General features: G+C 42.7%; 1 protein-coding gene across 5 annotated transcripts in view; it reads left to right on the top strand.

Annotated features, from left to right (window-relative positions):
• BMPER (BMP binding endothelial regulator) overlaps nt 1–25,231 on the top strand; it is a 146,778-nt gene that overhangs the window by 36,915 nt on the left and 84,632 nt on the right. For 4 of the 5 annotated variants that reach the window (XM_061464741.1, XM_061464740.1, XM_061464744.1 and 1 more), the window contains 3 exons: nt 904–986; nt 2,502–2,592; nt 3,354–3,436. In XM_061464741.1, coding sequence (XP_061320725.1) covers nt 904–986; nt 2,502–2,592; nt 3,354–3,436 — 257 coding nt within the window. Of the gene's footprint in view, nt 1–675; nt 753–903; nt 987–2,501; nt 2,593–3,353; nt 3,437–25,231 lie in introns of those variants that run through there. The other variant, XM_061464742.1, reaches the window with a different exon arrangement.

Genomic DNA, 25,231 nt, shown 5'->3' with positions numbered 1-25,231 from the left:
AAATATTTATTCCACTCAGTATGTCTTTTCTAGTTGTGCTTTTCTGTTGAGCTCTTTTATTCTTCTTTGTGTTCCTTTTTGGGTTTCCCTTTATGAAGAATACCAGAAAAGAGTGAAAGAGTGGGAAGGGAAGCTAGTAGGAACATGTAATAAAAGTGAGGAAAGTATTTTATTTTGAGCAAATGGCTCAATGAAGCTTCATTTTGCACAAAGAAGTGTGTGCTGAGCCTGTCCACAGGCAAGCCAGCCTATTTTCTGTTAACAAAGTTGTCATGTAACACAGAAAGACATGTCAGGCCAAACCCTGTGGGACTCTGAAATGGCCCCACTCAGAGATCCACTTCCCACACTGAAGAGCTTGATGACTTTTAGTTGGTATGGATGTTGATCCCTTCTGTCATGGAAGTGAAAAGGTATAAAGGAGGGGTAGCTCTGCTGATGTCAGTTTGTCCATGCTGAGCTGCCCTGGCTGAAAAGCACTTCCCAGGGGTTTGATTAATGAATGAGGGTAGCATGGCCAGGCTGGGATGCTGAATGTTTCCAGCTCTTCTCTTGCCCTCTCTCCTTCCTCTCCCCGCTCCACTACGAGTGGCAGAGGAGCTCCTGAATGGACTGCAGAATAAGCACCATTTTTGCGTAAATTGTCACTAATTTTCCGTTGCCTTGAATAGTCATAGTAAGGAGTTTGGCCAGTCAAGCATCAGAACAGATGGTGGTGGTGCTGCCAGCCCTCCCAGGACATGACCCTTCTTGTCAGTCCCAGCTCTAAGCTCCATCTCTTTTGTTCACCCAGGAGAGAGAGGATGGGTTGCATTTAGGATGCTGCTCTGTGATTTTCAGCAGCAGCCTCCTATGCCATCGTTGTGTTCAGCTGAACTGATGTGCTTCTGTGTCTTCCTCTAGATTGCAGTTTTGGAGGAAATACATACAACAGCTCTATGAAATGGCACCACCCCAGCAATCCCTGTGTTACATACCAGTGCCAGGTAAGGATGTCATCAGCATCGTGCTAATGGAGTTGTGAGCTTTTCCCATGGAATTCTGGGACTTTTTTTTTTATCTGCTTCAAGTAACTTGAAATATTTTATTCCCAAAGCACAATATGGACTTTGCATTTAAAGTAGTTTAAATCCACTCAGATGCAGCTAGCTATAACCAAACATTCAGAAGGATAGGTTTTATGTGACTTGAGTACCACAATACCAAAACACTGCTGAAGGAGAGGGACACAGCCATGCCATTTCCTGCTGTCTTGATATTGAAATAAGTCCTCTTTTTCTCAGCATGCTAAGCCTTTTGTGAGATACAAATTATTTTACTAAGTAGTATTTCACTAAGCAGACACTTTTGTGTTTATGGGTTTTACCTGGGGTGTTCTTTTAAGAGAAACCCATAACAGAATCTTCTTTTCCTGGGCTCCTGCCCTGGAAAATACTGCTACCCAGTAGTATTTTTGGTAGCTTGTCTATCTGCTACCATGGCATTTGCAAGATTGTCCATTTTCCAGCACAAAACAAGGAAGCGTGTAGGAAATTCTAGTTTCTGTCTGTGAATAGGTCTGGCATTTTTTTTCTGACAATTTGATCTGGTTTTAATAGTAACTACTAAGAATTGCAGCTGTTAGAAAGAAGAGAAATGAATGAGTATGAAGCGTTTCTACAAACAAGAGAGTTTCAAGATGTTTCTGTTTTTCTGTGATGCTTCTGCTCTGTGAAACACACCTGTGTTTTTAAAGAGACATACACTGAGAAGGATGACGTTAGAGCAGCTGTATTCTGTATTCTTACACTTAATGAAAAGATACAATGTGAACTCAGATACTCTTACAACTACTAATTACATGAAATGAGCAATTCTTTATTGCCTGTTTCAGTGCCTAAATGCAAAACTGGGTGATGGTGTTTACCCTTGATCCACACAGTTCCTTTGGCTTCAACTGCAAAACAAGAAAATAGCAGCCTTTTGTACACAGATCCTCACACCCAGATTTGTTCAGGAGGACTCTTGACTTCTCCAGCAAGGAGTACAGGAAATGTTAATTTGCTAATACTTATCAGGCAAAGCATTAAAGATAAGCGTCTCCCCTCTACAGAGCAAGATGCTTTTATCTGCTTTCTAGGTCTTTTTAACTCCAAGGGGAGAGGGACGAGAATGCCTAGTGTTTGGCCTGTGTTCACCAGAGCTGCATGGCAGATTATTGAGCCTGAGGATTCCTGATAAAGCGGGATTCCTTTTCCTAAGAAGGCGCTTGGTTTCTTACCTGTTCCATTTTAAGGCAAATCCTGTGACTGGAGTCAGAGAGACTCAAGTGGATCTTTTGACTGTGGATTAACCTGAATTCCTGATACAAGGCAGCAGGTACAGAAAGAAAAGAGGTTTTGAAATCCAGTGCTTTGTGGCATGTGCTGGGCTTTATTTGTACCACTAGGAGTAGTGGATTTTTGCTTGTTAAAGCAACCTCAACGCAAACAATGAACATGTCTGATCTGCTTCTTTTTCAGGAAGGAGTGATAGTAGAGTCGGAGGTACACTGTGTTGCCCCTTGCAAAAATCCTACCAAACTCATGGGAATATGTTGCCCTGTGTGTCCAGGTGAGATTTCATAGGAAGATGCTGTTCCACATGTGCAACTGTATTTCTAATGATAAGCATCATTATCTGGGAGACTGCCTCTAACTTCTCCATTATACTTGACAAAAACAGAGGCCAATGGCTTGCAATCCATTAAATGACAGACCAGGCTTAATATCTTTTAGTGGAGCAGAGGCAGACTATTGCATAGGCAGTAGCTTGTGTCAGTATCCACAGGTGTATTTATGTTGTTTTTCAGAGGGTCTGTCAGTTGGATTTTCCTGGCTGATGGCTGGGGTTGTGTTAGGAGGGAAAGTGTAAGAGTAATCCTGAAAAAGAAGACTACCTTTGTGAGGCTAGTTGCTACCTATAGGCTAATCAGAGGCTTTGTAGGTAAGCACTTCTCCACTTATGATACAATGGGCTTATTATATTCTAATCAGTTATAATTTCTGCCAACATATAACATAAGCTTGGAGGTAAGAACGAGTAGTAAAAGATAAACAACTTGGAAAAGTGTTTTAAAGCCACTTTCAGTGGGAGAGCTGACTTAGTCTTGACTTCATTGGTGCAAATTTGTCCGCTGTAGAAGAATGTTTTCTTTCCCCAAAAAGACATCTGGGGGTTCTCAAGGCTTTTGTAAAGGCTTCTGAAGTATTTGTGTCAGAGAGGGTGGTATGATTTACTTTTCGTATTGTCCTATGATAGGGTTATAGAGTATTGTTACAGAGAAAAGGCAGTGTGCTATCCTGAGCTAAACTTATCCAAATGCTATTTTCTAGGTTGTATATTTGAAGGGAGACTTTACAATGAAGGAGAAGAATTTAGGCCTGAAGGAAATAAATGTACCAAGTGCTCTTGTATTGTAAGTATTTGCCTTTTGGCATTGTATCTGCCTGTATGAACTTCAAAAGGCACATTATTATTGCCATAACAAAGCAAGAAATATAAGGAATTCAACACTACTATGCATTCTTCTCCTAGATTTCAGTTTTCTATTGAAGACTTCACTGTACTAATACATTCTGTCACTCATATTCTGAATTTATCATCTTTTTTATGAACTTACACTGTACACAAAGCATGGTATTTGGAAGAGGCTCAATGTGTTATATTAGTGATGCTTTTTTTTGTAGTGGGATCATGCAGGAGGAGACAGAAAGCTTTTTGGGCTTCATCTATTGATTAACATTTATTAGCTGTTTCCTTGAAAGGATCTTTTGCAAGGATTCCTTTCAGCTCTATGTGGCAAGGGCCTTTTCTCTGAATTACTGAGTGAAAGGATAAGGGTAGCCTCCTTAGGCTGTCCCAGGTGGATTTTGGCTTAATGCTTAATGAAGAGGTCATATCCTGGAATTTATTCTTGACTAGCAACAGTATAGAGAGGAAGTAATAATTACATCCTTTGGGTAATGAGCACGGGCTTCTCTTTCACTTCCATTAAGTTTAAAAGATAATGCTATATGAGTTGGGGCAGATAACTTTGACTTCCTTGGTGTGATCAGTGAGACCACTAAAAGGCAAAGTTCGAATCACTGCTTTTGTTGCAATTGATGAGCTGGTTATCAGCAGAAAATGCAAGGCTGGGGAATTTGCATTTCAGTAGCATACCAAGAGTTTTGTCAGTACCAGGCACAGCTCTCCTGCCTCATGAAAATAAAATAACAAAGGGAGGAGAAAAGGATAGAACTCAAAAATTAATATGTATTTGTACGTAGACACACATACATACTTGAAATGAAGCTGCTGCAAAGAACTTGGACTCTTGTGGGGAAAAATACCTGGGGATGTGCAAAATTTATTTACACTAAATCATCACTGCTGTTGTGGAGAATTGGGCTGCTCGGGTAATTGTGTTTTGTTGTTCTTTTGATATAGGTACTTATTTATTTATTTGTTAAGTTTTAATCCTGTAATAATGAAAATACGCCATCACAGTGATACTATGTGCCTTGGGCTTCAGTTCAGTCCCAGGCTGAGGAAAGTTGCTCCGTCTGTACTTGGTTGGTCCCTAGCTCACTTCAGCTTCAGCTGTAAAGCAGTAGCTTTCCTTAGTTAATGTTCCTCAGGGGAAGACGGGTCTGAATGGTTGAGAAGTCTGTGGAGACGTGCTCGAGTATTTTCAGGCTGTGCTTTGCTCTTTTATAAGTGCTGAACAGATACTGCCTATTGCCCAGAAGTTGGTGTGCCAGTATCTCCTTTATCAACTTTCCTTTGCTCCCTAAATAACAAAAGTAAGTTCCAAAAAGAACATGGGACGTGGGAGATATTTGGGCAGAGCAATATAAGGAAATATAGGAACATAGGGTCAGACCTGAGGGTCTGTCTGACAGTTACCAGTGTCAGCTGTGTTAGAGAAGGAAACACATCAGCTACTGATAGTGATACATTTAAAGTATCAGGTAAGAGGCCTAATGATCCCTTCTGAAACAGAAGGCATGATGGGTTTGGATGTTCATGACATTTGTATAAAATGTCCATCTCTAATGCTGAATGTTACTGACAACAGAAGAAATACCATCTATGCATAAGCCATACCTGTCCTGCCTTGGTTCTCTCTGCAATGCCTTTTTTTACCCTCTCACCCTTTTCTTTCAGAATTTGGGGATTCCTGTGCAATTTAAAGGCAAAGCAAATAACAAGGGCATCCTCAGGGCTGTGATAGCAGCTTGTTGCCTGCTTTACATCCATTCCCTTATGGGAATGGGTCCCCAGTGAATCTCTTATCTAAGCAGTTGGTGGATGTCTTATTTAGAGATACATATCTAGCCATGCAATGTGATGTGAACAGGCTTGTCTGTGATGTGCTGCAACTTGTGCAGGCTGTAACACATGAAAGGTAGCTCCTCACTGAAGATTTCTTCTGGGATTTCAAATTGTAACTATTTAGTGAGTCTTTAGTGGAAGTGCGGCAGAGGAAGTGGCATGGCATATATTATTGCCAGGGTATGTTGGAGGAGTGGTGTAAGGATTCAAGCCACTTTCACTTAAGGGTGAATTCTGCTTTTTACCTGGGAGCAAGCTTTTCTAATGGTGCATTATTCTGGACTCCATAGGCCATCATTGTCACAGGCATAGCTCAGCCTGAGGCTGCAGGCTGCATTGAACAGGAAAAAAGTAAAGAGGGATGGCGGTGGTTTGTTTTCCTGGAGAGATGTAGCATTGTTCCCCATTCACTAAATGTGTTAAAATGAGGAATTACTTACAAAAAGGGAATTCTACCATTGCAGAATGCACTTTAAAGCACATTTCAGCAAGGCTGAACTGCAGGGCACAGTCTTTGGAAAGCTCTTTGGTAGCTCAAGTTTGTGGTATTTCCAACTCGGAGCAGTGCCTAGTAGATACTGTTGAGCTCCTAAAGAATGTGAAATGGTTGATAAGATGTTTTTTTGTTGCTGGTTTATCATGCATGGCCCCAAAGGGTAGGGAAAGCAATGGCACGGCTACACATGGGTGCTTCACTCGGTCCTTACTTGCCATGCATTCAACCAGTTAATACAGTTTCTGTTTAACACCACTTGTGGTTCTAGTTAATGTCTGCTGAAAACCAGCCCAAACCCACTGAACTCATTCCACGGAGGTCACTGAAACAACCCATTAGCTAACAAGTTTTGGGTTGCTACTGAGCCAGGCCATGCTTGTGGCAGCAAGGCAGAGATGAAAGCCCTCGTATTCCATTACCGCTCTCTGGAGCTAGCTGCTCCTTGGGGCGACTGAGATTTCTTGCTGAAAATGAAAATGTATCACCTCTCACTCAATGCATATTGCCTGGCAGGGGCAAATGAGCTGGCTTTTAATGACTCGGGTTCTCTGGGGAGAGGCATTTGTGTAAGAAAGGTGGATGGGATAATAGGGATCTCCTCGTAGCCCAGCTGAAACCAGCTGTATTGCAATAATTCATCTGCCTGGCCTGTTCTTTGCTTTCTATGATAGGCCAGCAGCCTGTTCTAGAGAAACCTTGGATATTTTCCCTACCATAAGCACCTACTTAAGTGAAGGACTGGCCGCTTTAATCAAGTGTTATTTCTCAGATACCACTTTTATGAGGTTGAGAGTGTGTTTCTGCTTGCACAGTGAAAGCACTTGGCTTACATGTTCCCTTTCCTACCGCCTGCATTAAAATAGCCAGACTGTGATTATCCTAAATGTTTTCATTTTCTCTTTTGATGTAGTGTGTTTGGGAAAAAAAATAAATAGTGGAGGTGGAAGGAGAGGGAGACAGGGAGGAGGGGAGGAGAGGGGGTTTGGCAGGAGAGTGACCTTGCATGAGACTGGTAACCATGGAGAAGCTTATCTCTGAATGGTAGAATCCAAGCTCATAACTAGCCCCATTTGACTCACGCCCTTGTTACCCAGACCATGGGTGTTGTGTGTTTCGGCATGTGAGGCATGCAGTGGTACGAGGTACCACCATGCTGAGAGCGTGCAGCACTATGGAGATACCGCAGCCCAGGACCTGTCTTCCTCCACACCCCCTCTTGGAAACAGTTGGAGGCTGGATTATTGGATTATGGTATTGCTGGGATGGCCAAGGGCTGGAAGCAAGGAAGGGTTGCACTGTCTGTCTGCCCTGCAGGGAGGCTGAAAAATCAATACATTCAAGTATACCTTTGCAGATGAAATACTGCATCTATGAGGCAATGGAACAGGATGCCCATAGAAGCTATGGCTGTCCCATCCCTGGCAGTGTTCAAGGCCAGGTTAGACGGGGCTTGGAGCAACCTGGTCTAGTGGAAGGTGTCCCTGCCTGTGGCAGGGGGTTGGAACTGGATGAGCTTTAAGGTCCCTTCCAACCCAGATCATTCTATGAGGCACGTTTCAGGGACGAATGTTGGCAGCATGGTCGTAGATGTTTGGTCCCCAAGCAGCATTGTTTCACAGAAGCAATGCTGGCCTCTTAGGTACTGTTCCAAAATGATTCGAAGCAAGTGAAACCCAAGTGACCTGAAGCAAAGCATGGGAATTTGGGGCCCTTGGAGAGCCAATTTAAAAACAGCCTCTGCTTGATCTTTTTTGCATCACTGGGGGTTTTACACTGCTGCTCAGGTGGGCTCAGAGGGACTCAAGATGCACAGAGCTCCTGGTCTGCAGGTGTACTTGTGGGTCTGTAGAGGAAATGTCTTGTCACTTATGTTCCTGAGTGCTAGGGTGCAAAAACTGCATAATGAAAGTTTTGCACAAAGAAAAGGAAATAGCACCAAGAAAATCTGTTTCTAAATCAATGAGTAACAGGCGTTGCAACTGTGGTAAGTAATGAGAAACTACATATGTTAGTGCTTTGGACACAGAGGGTGGAATTCATCTTGTCTAACTCCAGCCATACAGAAGTAATGTGTCTGCTCTGATCTCCTTATCTGGGCTCCTCTTAACAGAAGGAGAGAGGTGGGATGGATTACTCTCTGCAGATGCCTATCTTCCTCCACTTACTACAGGGGGAGCCTACCCGGCTCACTGAGATGGCTGAAGATAGCTGAGACGGATCCTGCCCTTGCAGCCAGCTGGGTGATCAAGCACCCTGATACAGCTTTAAAGGCTTGACTTTAACAGGTATTGGGAACTGCTGAAATACATTCCCATCTCAGTGGATTGCAGGGGACATACTCCAATCTACTGGGGAACTCGGGAACACACAATTAAATGTATCCTCAATGAAGCCTGGTAGCAGAAGCTGTGTCCAAGTTCAGAATTCTGTCCTCAGTGCAGTGCCAAATGCTGATCTTCCCAAATTTCCATGTACTCCAGCTGCTGTGAGTCAGCTCCAAACTCCACCAGATGCTGTCTGCCCCTACTTCAGGGGCCTAGAAATGGTGACAGAGTTGTAAGTCGGGGGTGGAAAAGCAAAGAGCTAGTCTTTTGGTAGCAGGGCTGTTCACTTTCTTGATGTTAGTGACAAGTAGAAGTGATTGGCTTATGGGCAGGTGCAAATGGAGAGCAGTAGATGTTCAGAAATGGGCAGCACAGGTTTGCTCAATGTATCTGTCTGGGTACACCCCCCCCCCCATCTACAGATGTTTTGCAAGGCTAGAAAGTTTGTTTTTCTGACTAGTCTAATAAAACCACAATCTTCCAGGTATGTGGAGATGTATGGCTGTGCAGGTAGGCATGAGAGAGCAAGGACTGGGTATGTGCTGAACTTCAGTGAGAAAAACAATGTGGATTAACATGCATTGCCATTTTTCATCTTTCTTTTCATTTCTCTCAAAAATGCAAAAACTTTCTCAGAAAATGTGTCTTTCAGAAAAAGTTCAATAATTTTAACAAAACTCTCGGAGTAAATTTAAAAATAAAATTAATCACAATGTTTCTGAAATACAGATGAACTCTGGGATAGCAATGTAGCAATGCATGTGGCTGGAACTCAGTGTAGTTGTTCAGTGTAAATGATTTTTATTCACAAGCATTTCAGATCTCAGACTTCATAAAGCATCTTTCTGTGGCAAGGTCTCATTTCCTTCCTCTAGTCCTTTAGTCCTACGTCTACCTGCGGAGCTTCCTAGCTCACCTAATCTGAGGGTGTTCCCAGCTCCCTTCATGGTGCTTTTAATTTTGGTAAGGATTGAAGGGACCATTCTGTGCAGCAAGAGACTGTGCCCGGTTTGGGCACATTTCCAGGGGAGCAGAAATACTGAGCAGCTTCCTGAAGGAAGAATTCTTTAAGGATTGCCCAGAACGTGCAGCATCTTTCTCATATCCCTTCCTTCCTCTGAGCCTTTAGCTCTCTCTCTTCAGTTCTGGTATTCATTGAAATGAATCCCACCCTTCAGGATTCAGTTCAAATTGACCTTCCATGCTTTAGCATGATCTGTGCTCCCATGGCTGTGCTGTACCTCCAGCTGTTCTTCTTCCTTCTCCATTGTTTCACATAGGCACGCTACCCAGTTGTTACTATTTTTGAGATGACATCACCAATCAAAGATGAGTGCCCATTGTGCTTTATATCATAAGGACATTTACTCCCTTTGCCAAGAGGAGAGAGTGTGGCAGAAGAATGTGAAAAGAGATAAAAGTGATTTGGCAGATTTCTGTGGGGAATTTTTCCTGCTGGGAAAGGAGTGTGGAAATGCTGAGAAATCGGAGGAAGGAGCTCTGCCTTTGTAAGGTTCTTATTCAGACAGAGAACTGTCTTTCCAGTTTGATGATCTGAGATGGTATTGTGATGATTAATGAATTAAGTGGTACTAGAAGCCACAAAAGACTTAAAACTTCCTGGGTACCTGAAGGGCCTGAGTATATGCTGATTAACAGCACTGAAAGAACAACCTCTTGCAGTACAGGGAAAAGGCATCCAGGACTTCTTATCATTGAAAGGAAGGGAATGCACAGAGCAGGATGGATTTTGCACTCCTAAAGCATATAAAGAAAAGAAATAATGCAGGTTGGTCACTTTTAAAGGCTTATACCTCGAGTGTAGGTTGCTGCTGTTCTTGAGAGCAAAGGGAGAGAGCTTGTGCTGTCAGGTGTCTGTCCCTTGTCTTGTTAAGCTTTTCCTAATTAAGAGGCTGGCATTGATTCTTCTTATTGACTAGGAAGAATTAAGTACACAGAGCTGTAACAGTACAGGAGAGCTGTTAACAGGCAGCCTCTAGTGAGGGGACTGTTTTTTTCTGGCATTGGGCTGCAAGGAAGGCTGCACCCCTCTCTGCTCTAACTCACTCCTTGCAGAGGCAAGGAACTATCTTGGAGGGAAAGCAAAGCAGTAAGATGGCAGAAAAACAAAGAACCTGGTTAAACTAAGCAAACAAACGAGCCTGCTGACCAGCAGGGGAGGAAAGGGTTGCACGTGATTGTAGAAGTGCCCAGCAAAGACACAGGTTTTATGTGAGATGGCTGTAGCAGTTCTTGTAAGTGGCTTCAGATGGGAATGTGGGTGGCATCTCGTGGGAACGCTTGTGTGCAGAATTGATTCAGGTCTAAAAGATTCCCACAAGTTGTGGTAGGAAGCAGTAAAAGCAATAGCTTGTCAATTAACAAGGCCTTTGTTTGCCAAACATTTTATGGAGAGTCCAAGAGCCTTCTGGCTGGTGTTACAATGAAGGAGAGGCTGAGAAGAGCAGGAATGCTTGGCTTTCATGTTTGTCACCCTTTCAGTTTAAATAAACTTGGATGTCACAGACTTGGAGGTTGTTAGCGGATAACAATAGCTAATGGTTGTAAACTTGCACAGCTCTCTGTGTCCTGAGACAAGATATTTTAGTCTGCACAGTCCTACTAAATGAATTAACACAAGAGAGCTTAATTAACTGCCTAACACCTATTTGGTTTCCTCTCTCTGATTTTCAAAAGAGAAAGTAATTAAGGATTGGAGATGGTACATGGTTACATGTGGGGCTTTGGGGTTTGCTTCCCCCCCTTTCTCTTAAGTCTGACCACTGTATCACTTTGGGTACTGTATTTTTGTAGTTAATTGTGCTGTTGCTGTTGACTTTGCTCATATTTCATGTTTTTCATTGATCAATGAAACTTGAGATCATTAAGTTTGAATTGCTGTTGAGCTCTAGTGTGATTGCCAAATTCCATCTTGACTTGCTGCCACTTTGCCTGTATTCTCCTTGCTCTTTCCACTGAGTCCTACATCGTTGCTTTTGTTTTCTGCCCTGGAAGCAGCTTGTGCGGATAAGGGAGCAAGTTTCCAACCCCACCTATGAACTATTCTTCAGCTGGGATGTGTGATAAATGAACATTTCTTAAAACAAACCAGTCATCTAGAAAGGGTTTGTCAAAGCTCCTTGGATTTCATCAGCATGAACATATTTACTACTGTTGTTACCTTATTTAATGGTGAAAAGCAAACACACTGGATAGTAAAAGGGAGGAAAATGATGCCCAAGAAATTATTTTCAGGATTGTGACAGGCTGTAACTTTTTTATACAACTCATTCTCTTAGGCTGAGAGTAGAATAGGCAGAATAATTCAGTGGCTGTCAAAACAGACATAGGAAACAGAAAAGGAAAAATAGAAAGTGTTTTGAGATGTGACAGTGATTTATTTATAGTGCCTCTAACCTGTCAGAACTAAAATGTGTCTAGGAGCCAAACTACCATAACACATTTGGCACTCTGCTGTGGGTCTGTCAGTCTGAAGCAAAGATGCAGACATCCTTGCAGGCAGCTTGGGTTTGTGGTCAGCAGTGGGTCGTACAGCCCCAGCTTCCACTGTAGTGCTTCAATATGAAAGGTTAGTCCTTAAAAATGCTTTCCACTCTAGTGATAGACACAGCCTGTATGTCTTAGCTTTCTTCCAGGAAATCATGCTCCCATGGTACCTGAAGTTCTGTCCCAAACATGACTAGAACACCATTAAACTTGACAGTCCCAAGCTTCATTGAAAGCCCAAGAAGTTTTCAGCTCTCTGCCAGAAGCTTTGTAATGAAGCATTGAGATTTTCTACAGAAAACAGATGTATGTGGGGGTTTTGTGTTTTTCTTCTTTCTTTTTTAACTGGCGTTCAAGGGTGTTGCACAATATTTTGTGCTAAAATCATTGAAATGGAAATTTCTTTATCGCTTGTACTTGGGCGCTGGAGTCAATGTGATTGAAAATGCAAAGTCCAGATTTCCAACAGACTCAGATCTGATGCTTGAGGTGTCCGAGGCCAAAGAGATTTGAGTAAGTTACATGCTTTGTGTGGCTTCTTTTCCATTTTTTCCTTTTATTTCTCCAGAACACAGTACCAGCAGTTTTCTGAGAGTAGGACAGAGGCAAATGTGCCCGTGCCAATAGTATCTTTCTTCACAGGAAAAAACAGAGCTGGCCTCAGCTCTGAAAGCATGGAAATGAGGGCACTTGTTCCTTTTACCATCCTCTGCCTTGCACCCAAGTAGTCCACATGCTGAATAGAATTTTGACAATGAGACAATGTATGGGATAACAGTTATGTCCAAGAAGTCTGAGGATTTTGTGCTTTCAGCACTCAGCCTGTTCTCTGCTCCCTCTCCTCGTTGTAGCATAACTTTCCTTTTCCTGGATGCAGCTGAACACAATTCTTCCTAGCAATTTCAGTTGCCGATGCACTATTTATTCTTTCAGCAGCCAGCTGAGCTGCTCTGCTCTCTGTCTTTTGAGGTCAGGTTTTCTTAATTCCCCAAGGTTCCTGCAATCACCATTCCTCCCCCATCTAGGTTTTTTAGTGCTGCACTTCAGCAAGTATGGGTATGTACATGTCTGGAACCATGCAAGGAGGGAAAATCCTATGTTTAGTGTATCCTCTGCTATCCACTGCTCTTTGCAGTTGACGTGCACGCGTAAAATCTCTTATCAGCAGTACTTGCACCACATCTGCTACTATGGCTTTGTTTTTTGGTCTGTGAACCTGATTATAACACAGCGAGCATTTTATAAAGTAGCTAAACGGGAATAGGACCCATAAAAGTTGACACCTGGTGGAAACCAAGCCAGGGAGGCATTTTCTTTCCCGGTGGTGTTGTTAAATTCCTCGTGGTCAGCAGTAATAGCTCTGCTTCCTAAAATATGGGCTGTGGGGTTTTACTCTGTTCTATATGGGCATTGCTCAAAGATTTAGTGTTTACGGTGTTTGGAGGACACATTCTTGCTTCTTGAGTGCTCAGCACAGCAGAGGTAACAGCAAGCAATTATATAAAATGAGGAGTAAGTTACAGGCTAATTTGAGGGCCGAGGGAGACAGAGGGAGAAGAAACATGCCTGTGCATTAGCAGGAGTAGTGTCAACCTCTGTAGCAAGTTTGCTGTTCCCCTGAGGCTGTTTTTGCAGTATTTCTCTGAGTCAGATGAGAGGCTAATAAGGATACTATTAATACACCCACTGACCAAAAGTACTTTTTGCAGTTTTCATAACGAGTGCCTGTGTTTCTATTTCTGTATATCTCATCCAGCTGCCTCACATTGCTGTCAGTCTCTGGGAAATCCTTTATCTCAGACTTTCTTCAAACTTACAGAAAGAGAAGGTGGCAAAGTAGACTTGGATCTTGCTTGTTCCCTGATACTGCCCTTCAGACTTTAGTGAATAGCCTGGTCGACTCTGATTATAATAAATAGTTGCTTCCTTGTCTGACTTCTCATGTAGGGCAATGGATTTCAAACAGAGAAGGCATTCCTTTCTCAGGATGCGACAGGGTTTAGTGGGGGAAAGCCAAGCCATACTGAGGAAATAATTTCTTCCTTCTTGATGTAGTAGTAGCAAAACAATGTGTAAAACGCATGGTGCTCTAAGGGGAGCAAGCGGGACTGAAACTCAGTGGGACCCTGGAGCTGCTACAGCAAGGGAAGGTGCCAGCTTGCCTGTAAAAAAAAGCAGGGATATCCAGATGGTACAGAGATAAAAAGCTGCAATTTCCAGCTCCCCACAAATTCCTTCATCTCTCCTTCACTTTGAACTCTTGTAGTTTTCTAAATACTTAGCATTATGAAAGTGGGGGAGGACACCTAAGATGTGTCCTGCAAGTGGGCAGATGAAAGCAAAGGCAAAGGAAGAACTCATAATTTCCAGTGTGCAGGATTTATACCGCATTTGTGCTCTTGCAAGGGAAGTAAACCACTCATACTGGGGGCAGGAGCTGTAAGTCAGTATCATAAAAATAATGTCTAAAATCTCATTTGAAATTCGTATCATCAGCTTTTATCAGATGGAAGAGTTTCTTCTAGGGATGACACTTGCCCACGGAAGGAAAACTAAAATAGAATATAGCATACCACACATGCCGAGTCAGAATAGCCTGAAATATTCATATCTAGAAAGGCAACAAGCATACTTGTGGTTCAGCTACAGAATAAATATCAATTTGGTATTATTAATTAAAAATTAATTCATTATCTCTGGGCAGTGTATAATGTCAAAAGTACTAAACTCTGCTTTCCCCTTTCCCCACTGTAATTTGGATAAAATTTAGTCTTTGGTAATAGGTTGCAAAATTGCCAGTTTAATAAATCAGAATCAATACGCTGAAAGCACGTAGGAGGGTGACAATTTGTCTTCAACAGACAGCAGGCACAGCAGAATGAGGATGTGTCAGCCCTGTGCCATATTATCACGATTTTTCTCTCCAGTCTGTTGACAGATATGGTTTTATTTTTAATTTCTATCATTTATTTATTTATTTAGGGGCTCGGGGTTTCAACATTTGAGTGCAGAATGGAAAGCAATTAAAATAAAAAGTATGTGAATTTTCAAACATAGAAGCATATAATTGCGCTCTGAGTTCTGCCTTTCTGTTCCAAAATCTAAATGGCCTCAAAGAATACAGTGCTGAATGCCATCACCTCGTGCTTGAGTGAGAAAGTCCTAACAGCACTGGCTTTGAAACCCTGGCCCTAGGGAAGAAATTTGTTCTAGCCCTTTGAAACCCAGCTTCCCTTAGACTCGATGTCTCCTCCTTTTATCTGAATTAAGCAATGCTGAACTTAAAAGGTTACAAATATTAAAATGGATGTGGTTTTCTATGATAAAACTGAGATAACTTTGTGAAAATGGAATACAGGAGCTGGGTTGGGTGGAATAAAGATGAGGAACTAATTATGTCCACTGCTTAATTTTATCACCTCTTGCTACAGCACTGTCAAAACAGCAGGCTGCTGCCTTTGGAGATTGCTCAGTGTTATCTCTACATTTGGAAAAACAAAGTTGTTTTCCATGTAGTCCCATGCGACCCATGCTTTCCTGGTTTAATTAGGCTCATTTCAGTGATGTTAACACAGGGCTAGATTGAGTCTTGCATTCAGTACTTACTGTTTTGATACTCAAGAGCAAACACTGGCAAACTTTACAGTAACTTGCATAATGGCTTGGAAGCCCAGTGGAAAACTTAGTCTACATGTTTTTTTTTGCCTTATTGCAGAAAAATTAATATGATCAGAGGGGAAAGATGGCTTTTTAATATGTTTTTATTTATTTTAGTGGAACATCCACGGTGAAACGGAGAAAAAAGTGTGTGCGCGGGTACCTGTACGTGCCTGAGTGTCAATGTGTTCTTTGCGTGTGCTGCGCGTCTCCGCCCTTCCGCCAGGTGGCGCTGCCGGGCGCGGCCCCAGGGCGAGCAGGCGCTCCGCGCTGTTTCCTGGCGCCACCTGGCGGCGGCGGCGGGAGCAGCAACCAGAGTTCAGAGACTCCCAAGCAGAGGAATGGTAAACTGTGATTAACTAAACAATTAATAACAGATGTTTAAGAAGAGCCATATTCGGAGATTCCAGCAGCCCTGTTTCTGCAGGCAGGGAAAATACAATTTAAATATAATCACAGAATCGTAGAGTGGTGTGGGTTGGAAGGAACCTTAAAGCTCATCCAGTTCCAACCCCCTGCCACAGGCAGGGACACCTTCCACTAGAGCAGGTTGCTCCAAGCCCCGTCCAACCTGGCCTTGAACACTGCCAGGAATGAAAGCCAGATTGACTTTGTCCCCTCAGTGTTACTTATTGCCCATCATACAGTTATAAGAACTTAGAAGGTTGAAGGTGTTTTAGCTTTGGGTGTAGTTAGAAGTCTCACCACCCTCATAGTGAAGAACTTCTGCCTAAGAGCTAATCTCAGTCAAATAACAGAACCCCAGACTGGTTTAAGTTGAAGGAACCTTAAAGCTCACCCAGTTCCAGCCCCCCTTCCATGGGCAGGGACACCTTCCACTAGAGCAGGCAGCTCCAAGCCCCGTCCAACCTGGCCTTGAACACTGCCAGGGATGGGGCAGCCACAGCTTCTCTGAGCACGCTGTGCCAGGGCCTCAGCACCCTCACAGGGAAGAACTTCTGCCTATGAGCTCATCTCAGTCTCCCCTCTGTCAGGTTAAAGCCATTCCCCTTGTCCTGTCCCTACAGGCCCTTGTCCAAAGCCCCTCTCCAAGTTTCTTGTAGCCCCTTTAGACACTGGAACTGCTCTAAGGTCTCCTCTTAAGGAGCCTTCTCTTCTCCAGGCTGAACCAGCCCAGCTCTCTCAGCCTGCCTCCAGAGCAGAGGTGATCTTTTAATGAGAAAGGCACTTTATTAAAGCATCTTGTTATAATTTCTATTAAGTGTGATCTGTATATTCAAGTCTGTTTGCATGTTTTCTTCAGTTATTATATTTATACTGGCCAGTGCTGCAGTAACCCCTAGAACCCAAAAGTACTTGACATTTTTCTTTTTTTTGTGTCCTTGACCTGACTTCCTAGCTGTGGTGTTACCCTGTATGTGTTTGTACATATTTGCTTGAATGAAGCCTTTTGCTAGTGTTATTGTTCTCTGCTTTCACCTCTCCCCTTAATCATTTCTCTGGTAATCAAACTCATGTTAGCAGGATAAAATGTTGGGTTGGATTTGATTTCTGGTGACAATGAAGTTTTTCAAATAAGCTTTTGCATATATAGATTGATGAAAATTGGCAATACTGGAATGATGGGCATTGATACACGGCTGTTGGGTTTCAGCCTGATTAAAATGATGGGAGAATAAAAAGGAAGGAAATCTAAACAGTTGTGCTCCACTGGGGAGTTAAAAAAGGCAGTAGTGAGTTGGAGTCCAGTCAGCTGCAAGTGCTAAGTTGGAGTTTTTATTTATTATCAGAATGAAGACAAATGAAATCACCAGCCATTAGCTCACAATGTATGAAGAGCTCTGAAATGCTTTTGCACACACAGGAGACTCTCAGCTTGTCAGTGTTTGTATCACCACTGAAGTTAGCATACAGGGGACAAGTTCAAGCTGCAACTTTAAATTTGCTAACGCCTACCTTTGTGCAAGGCTGAGCCTTGAATACTTACAGGGATGTAGGCCAGATTGACTTTATCCCTGCAGTGTTACCTATAGCCCATCACACAGTTACAAGGAGTCAGAGGGCTGAAGGCGTTTTAGCTTTGGATGTAGTTAGAAGTGTCACAAGTTTTGTTCAAGTCCTTGAGAGGGCACAGTGGAAGTTGGAGAGGTGGAGGCCAGTGCCATCTCAGGCAGCAGAAGCCACAGAGTCTGTCTTCAGGATGCGGAGAGAGACTGGCTTAATTTAGAAGTGGAAGGTGTCTGAGATGTTGGGGCAGTAATGTTGTTTACTAAAAGCTTAGTCACACATTTGAGTTACTTTTTTGTATCTTTACTTCACTCCTGCTAGCCTGTGCTTTTAGGTAAACACACATGCTTAACCTTTGTTTTTTCTTGCTGATAAGGGTGCTTCTGAGTGATGTGGCACATGTTTATTGTTCGGTGAGGGGTCTTTCAACTGTGATAATGGGATGCTCTCAGTAAGTGCCAGTGCAATGAGCTACTGCAGAGTACCCAGAGCATGGTGGTGTTTGCCTCTGCAGCACCTTTGGTCACTCACAGAGATGACATTCCAAATACTAGAAGACGAAGAAACGTCTTCCAGTGGCTAGCAATGACTGAGAAAGCTCTGGCATATGGCAGGCTTTGAAAAGCACTTACGGTTTTAAAGAGAGAATGTGACGTACATATGTTGGGCTAGGGTTAAAGAGCTACTAATGAAAACTGGACAAACATGACAAGTTCTGGGAATTTGCATCCTGTGAGTAGAGCATTGCCTCACGTTAAAGGAAATGTCAGCAGATGTGCCAGTTACAAGAAGAACAGGGTTAAAAACTGTATCTGAATATTCTTGTGTTGCACTGTGGATGGTAGAGCGCGTTATTTGTAGCTGTCAAAAATGAAATAAATGTTTTCACATTCCTTTAGTGATAGCCCTAATGAAGAAGAATTTTAGGAAGTAGGGAAAGGTCCGTATAACTTCAACTACAGCTATATCCCTGGACTGGTAACACCTTCTCTGGAGAAAATGGGCATGTGGCCAGCCAAGCTTAACTATGAGCTCAGCTTCCACTGGGACTGCCTGTCCTGCTTTCTTGAAAAGCATTTGTATGCAGGGCTTATTCGCAGTGCTTTTTCCTTCGTTGTGGCTTGTCCTGTTGGAGACAGAAGAGGAAGCTTGATCTGGCTTCACACCTTATCCTTTCTCCCCACATGAAGGCAGGCAGAGAGCCAGCAGGAGAGCAGCAAAACACATTTCATGCTGAAACACTTAATCTCTATGCATTTTTCCCAGGGAGCGTGGCTTTTCCCTTTTCTTGCACAGTATTTTCATGATACTGAACGTTGTCCATAAATCTGATATCCTTGAGAACTGTCAAAAATAGAACATTCGTGAGTTGCAGGATTTATTTACCTTGCCCTAAAACATGGAAAAGTCTCAAAACACAGGAAATGTAGTAGAAGAATGAATCATTATACTGAAGGATTTGGTAGAAGAATGGTTACTCTTTTCCCTGCTGCTCCTCCTGCAATATAGACTGTCAGGAGCAGCAGCAGAGATGTATTTAGCCAAGCATGGAACAAAACAGAGCACAAATGTGTTTATCTTTGTTGGTAGAAAGCACATGATTCTGTATAATTGCAATAGTGGAAAGGGAATTGAGAGATGCCCTGAGCTATGATGTACTGAGCTGGAGAGGAGGCAGGAGGTGAACAGGCAGAAGTGCATTTGCTTGGGAAGCTGAACAGGATTTGATGGAAGTAGCAGTGAAGCAGCCAGAGAGAAGCGGCTTCTTGTGTTCTCAGGCAGGAATTCCCTCTCCAGGCACAGTCCTTTGAAAACTTTGTTGGCTAGTAAGAGCAAGGCAGTCTCTTGTTGATGTCATGAGAATAGGAGAGCCTAAAGACATCACCAGTAGGAATGTGCAAGTTGGAGTAAAACAGGAATTGATTGCACCTTGGAGTGAAATAAACTACTGTGAGAGGCAGGCAGTGTTAGTGGTGATTTCATGCTGGGTGAAGCCAGCAGTGCCTGGGAGGCATGAGAACACGATATTTCCAGACCAGAAAGATTCCTGATAAATGCTGGATGGTAAGCGCTTCTCTCCTGCCTGACGTTGCTCTTGCTATAGCAACACTCTAACGTGGTTTGCATTCTGGGGTGGGATTGGCATGAGACTTAATATCTGCCCTGGGGTTCTGAATTCCCTAAATCTGGAATTCTCCGTGTCTTAACAAATGCCCTTCGGCTGTGGTAGCATTTCCTCTGCATGATGCATGGGTCAGTGCAGATGGGGTGTACATGACACTGTCAGCCAGGTCTAAGAGGCTTGCCAAATCTTCAACTGTGCTTCACAGTGGGCCCCAGACAGTTCATAAACAATGGCTTTGCCTGAGTATGGGAGAGCTGCTTGACAACTTATTTAATTACTGGGTGGAAAAAAAAGTCTAAACAGGAGGAACTGAACCATGTGTCATGTTCTTTAGGAAAGAAAATAGTCTGAGGGAATTTCATCGTTATTATCCGACATGTACTTGTCATGCTGCCGTCACAGAGAATATTCTCCTCCATGCTGTTTCCTCTGTTTTACATTGGCCCATTTACACTAAATCTTGCAATAAAAGGGTTAGGTGTGCTTGATGCTGCAGTGTACTCAAGTTAGCTTTGATATCCAAAGCAATCTAACTGTGGCAACACAGACCACTGCATGAGCTATTTTATCCAGGAGACAACCACAGACAAGGTACTTTCTCAGCGAGTAGATACTTGTATTGTCCGCATATGAGCCTGTGGGAGAGAGCATTTTCCTTTGCAGAAGGAGACCTGGGCAATGGACAGATGTTCACTTTGCCGGCAGCTGTGCTGGTTAAGACATTACCATCCCCAGATGTTCGATATTCCTATCTTGCATACGTTCCTGCCTCCTGAGCTCTGCCAGTGGAAGGGAGCCAGGAAGTGCTTGCTAAATGGGCTTCAGGCAAAGTCAGCTGTGTAAGCTCAAGCAGCTGATAGAGGTGGCTTGAGATAACCTGACTGCCTTTGCCTGAAGCTCATGCAACTCTCCTTGGCAAACCTCTGACTATGGGATAGCCTCCAGTTGGCAACACGAAGATCTGGAAGGCAACTATCAGCTGGTGGTCTTAAGAGTCACTGCTGATGCCCTTATTCACACATATCCCTTCTCTTGTGTTGGTCAGGAATGAGGCAAATGTTGTTTTAAACCGTCTTTATAGTCCTTATGTTCTTGAATCGCTGGAGGCCTTGTTCAGGTAATGAATATCACTTAAGGTTTCTCCAACTGTTCCCTGTTTCTTAGCCCCTCTGAAAGATTAAAATTAGGTTCTTGTTTGTTCCTTACTTCCAGCACTCAAAACAAACCTGGGTTGGAAACCCTAAGCTGTCCCAGTGCTGAGTGTGGAGGACTTTAAAGTGATGTGGCCTTGGAGGGGCTGGTTTTTCTTGCAATGTTTGATGTTGTGAATTCTCCACCTGAGTCACGCACCATCCAAACCTGCCTGCACTCAGCCTCTCCTCGAGCAGAGTGGGTAGCTGCCTTCTGGAAAAGATTGGGCAGAAGGTTACCAGATTCTGGTTCATCACCGTAGGCATTTGGAGATTCCCAGCAGAAATCTCCTGTGTACAAGGAAAGCATTTTTCTAGTTAAACCTACAGATTTCAGCCACTTGTGTGAAGCTGTCTAGCCATCTTGCCTAATTCAGCTTCTGGAAACAGGCATCAGTGTGAAAGGAAAGAGAGGTCTGTTGTGGCATCATGGTGGGAGGACTGGTGTGAGGCTGGCTGGCAAAGCTTGGGAAACCCAAGTCCTCAAAGATGGGGAGGAGAAGAGAAAAGGCCCAGATACATAGAGAGAGAAAAGGAGAGCATCACAGCACTGTGGTTGGTGCTGAACTTTTGTCATTTGATGAATTTCAGGTTTAAAGTGTCCACGCGGGGCTAGCACAGTCCTGTGTTCCTGCTTGTGTGGTTGTTCTTTACCTACGTTCATGTATGTTCTTTACAGCATATGTGACCTGTGTGAGCTTTGCCTTGCTGCTGTGTTTCTGTAAGCTGTCCTTTCAGGTCTCTATATAGGAGGCAACATTTTTCCTTTCAGGTTTGCAGTGGTGAAGGTTCTTTTTGGCCTTTGGATTTCCAGTGGGGATCAGAGAAATGGAAGGGTTCATTAGAAATTATCTTTTCAACTAAGAGAAAAGCAGCAAGGATGAATCAGAGAGAAATTAGATGTAACGAAGTTCTTTACTGTGAGGGTGGTGAAGCACTGGAACAGGTTGCCCAAGGAAGTGGTAAATGCTCTGTCCTTGGCAGTGTTCAAGGCCAGGTTAGACAGAGCCTTGGGCAACATGGCAGGAGGTTGATGTTAAGATGTTTTTAAGATTTTAGATGATGTTAAGGTCCTTTCCAACCCAAACCAGTCTGTGATTCTATGAATTCCTAACAAAGAAGTACCACACAGGCTGTTCCACAACAAATTCCCAACAGCGTGTCTCAATTCCACTGTTTTCATTTTTAAATTTCAAGTCCAAAGAAACGTTGTTTAGAGAATAAAGTTTTCCATCCTTTCTGTTCCATTTATTTCACTTCTGTCTGGTGAGAAGCTCCATGTGAAAGAACTAGTTTTCAAACAGTCTTTGTGCATTAGAAACACGGAGAAGTGGAAGTTGCAGATTTCTTTTTGAGCATCACTGCTTGGAGCAGGAAAAGGCTGGGTTTCTTTTGGAATTTCACAAGTGAATTTTTGCTTTGAAAATATGGAAACTGTTGATTTTATGGTGCTCTTGGTTCTGATTTTTGATGGAGAGAGGCTTTAGTAATTCTCTTCAACAGAAAGGGTAGGCACAATTTTCTCCTTGTTTTGCCACATTCAAAAATAGCTACAAATATTGGATTTCTGTTTCATTATATGTCACTTTAATAGTACTCTGAAATCCTGCTTGTAATTAAAAAGTTTCACTCAGGGGTAGAGGGGGAAAATGGCTTTTCTCTCTTTGAATGAATTTGCAAATGGGACAAATGCATGGTGCAGTCTGCAAAGGATTTAATCCAATATAGAAGAATCCCTCTTTGAGTGTCTCACGTCTGTACAGGTTTTTTCCTTTCTTCTTCTTTTTCACTCTGAAAGTGAACAATTACTTCAGAAAAAGAGTGCCTTAAAATAACGTGTCAAATTCAGCTTTGGTACATGGACCTGCTAGTTCAAACTGCCTTTAACAGAGTGGCATTCCTTTATGTTGTGTGTGAATTTGGCTGTAAAACCTTACCTGACTGCTCTGGAAAGCTCCTGGATCTTCCTTGCATTAGGAAATATCCTGTCCACAGTTTCACTTATACAGAGCCTATTGTATCTACCTAAGAGTTATGGTGGTTTTGAAAATTTAAGTTAAAGTTTTTTGAACTTTGCAGTAAAGCTGGAAAAAAAAAGGAAGAAAAGAGAAACACAATTCAGATCTGTCTTGACTTAATGAGATTATTATGGAATGGACTGATTCCTTTAGGATTTGCCAGGAAAAAAAAGAAGGGGGAGGGGGACGGGACAGGAAAAAGCCACAGGAAAAAAATAAGAAGCAAATGTTGCATTTATCAAGTTAGTAGTGTGTATAAAAATTACACAAGGAGTCCAGAGTTTGCCTCAGATGCAGTAGTTGCCTGATACTCCACAGCGATAACGTGACTGATCATCCTTCCTTGCTTCCTCTTGGAAAGAGGAGGAGAAAAAGAGAGAATAGTAATATATCTTCTGTTGCTAATGCTGATATGCAATCTAAAGGGATTTGAGCCAACTTGGAGAGCTCTTTGAAACCAGCAGTAAATTTAATTAAGAAAGTTTGAGAGGACTACGGATGGAATGGATAATACAGAGAAGATTTCATTTAGCTTTGAAGAAGAGCCCTTCCTAAGCAAGTGTTTCACATTTGGGGGGAAGGCTCAGAGGAGGACAACACTGCAGAATAATCTCTTTTTCTTTACATTTATTTTGGTTCGCTCCAGATCGTTTAAAACAGAAGTGAGTTGGAGGGGAAGGTCTTGCACACACAAATTGTAGTGTTGTTATCTAGAGCATGATGCATTTTCTTCTGTGTCTTCACTTAAAATACAATTGTCTTTCCTCTGGTACATTCACTTTCTTAAATGACATGGGAAAAGTAGGCAGTGCATTCAGGGATGGTCCGGTAGGAATTTCTGTTCATCCTTATTTTGCTGCTTCTATTTCATTTATGTCTAAGGAATAAACTGTGTCATGCCTGTGCTAGATCAAGAGCCCTATGCCTCTCCAGGAACACCTCTCTTGCTAATATCACCTGGAAAACAGTTGGCACATGGAATTTGGTGGCCATATTCTGAAACTGTCTGGTATGCTTTTCTTCCTTGAAAAGCAGAGTAGATTTCTGTGTCAATTTGGGTTGGTTTTCCCATTGCATAAGTCCTAATTAGCGCTGGGGAAGTTGGTTTGCACTTGCAGATTACCATCTGGCCAATCTTATTGCATGATTTTTACAGAGGCCTTGTGAGAAATGGAAGTCTCAAAGTCAAAAATAACCTTTTTGTCTGATCTTCTCGAAATACGATGTTTTGGAAATCCTAACCAGGACTTCAAGGTGTACAGGATTTGGCATATTTGTGCTCACACAACGAAGTCCCTATAGAACCTCTGAACCACAAAGTGGAGTCGCCTATCAGAATTCCCTGGTGTTACTGAAAAAACACCAGCTTGATGTCACCTGAAATACAAAATAACTTCTTTTCTTTTTTAATTAAATGCTCAATTGATCCTAAAAATGAAGAGTTCGGGAATATTCAGCATAATCGATATAGAAGTGCTTGTCACACACAGAAAAGGGAAAAATTGAAAACCCTTAACGATGGCCATTCTAATATCAGTTTAACTTGGACACAGAATTGCAGAGACCTCATGCAGGCTTACTTGGCAACACTTAACCTTCTTCAGTCCTCTGTTTCTATCATCCGTTGCTATATTTAGCCCCATCTGTAAAAATATGTTTTTGCCAAGGAGCAAAGGCAGGATAAATTGCAGAAAGCATGTAAGCAAACAAAAAATCATAAAGCTTACAGGACAGTCACAGTTGCAGTTTTGTTAAGCTGCTCCCCATTTGTTCCTTGGCTTTGTGTTACCTATTTAGATCATAAAGCTTCTCAGGCAGGAACTTGGTCTTTTGGCTTTTTTGTTTGTGCTTAAAGCCCGCAGCACTTTGTACATATGTCAGTACATTACTTTTACAGAAGACCTAACTGCCCCATTTCAAGGAAAAATAGGAAAATTCTGTGAGGTCCATTTAGTGACAGTGTTTTGTACAAGCACCTATAATGGATGTGGGCAGCTTCAAGTTCTCAGCTCATGGTCTGCCTTATCTGGGACTTATTACCTAGGTACAGTGGCATGCTAAGAGGTCAGTGTGCCCTGCAGGCAAGCCAAGAGTGATGTCTCATCTCTGGCCAGCTCAAACTGTTGAAATAAGGAGATTTGCCAGCACCTTTCTGTGCACCCACGCTGGAGAGGTCTTACTGTCACTAAACCAGCTAGAGTAACAGCCTGAGCTTACTCTGAAGCATAGCTGGCTGTAGAGAACAGCTACTATTTGGAGTAGGACAGCTTTTGGTTATTCAATGCAGGCGTTTTTATGCCGTTGAGTAGTGCATTTGGCTGCTCACTTTTGTGCCAGGAAGGTATGGGTCTCTGGTGGTGAATTCCTTGTCATGTGCTTTGGAAATGTCTCGCATAATGGAATTATCACTGCTTTGGCAATGTCTTGCATAGTCACTGGGTCTGAGATGGCTCAGGCTAGTGACATATACGCAGATTTTGCCCAGAGGGGCTTCTTCTTAGCTAGTGTGGTCCATTCTTAGAGCTCTTAATTTGCTCTAACTGATTACTAATTGGAAGATGGATTTCTTGAATTGCTGGTGGTTAGTGGCCACCTACTAATTGCTATTT

Source organism: Pezoporus flaviventris, unplaced genomic scaffold (genome assembly GCF_033815535.1).
Source record: "Pezoporus flaviventris isolate CSIRO_AGI_PZ_B2104156 unplaced genomic scaffold, CSIRO_AGI_Pfla_v1 ptg000037l, whole genome shotgun sequence".
In the NCBI taxonomy this organism is placed as follows: Eukaryota; Metazoa; Chordata; class Aves; order Psittaciformes; family Psittacidae; genus Pezoporus; species Pezoporus flaviventris.
The sequence above is the reverse complement of the archived record's forward strand: the minus strand, read 5'-3'. Positions and strand labels throughout refer to the sequence as shown.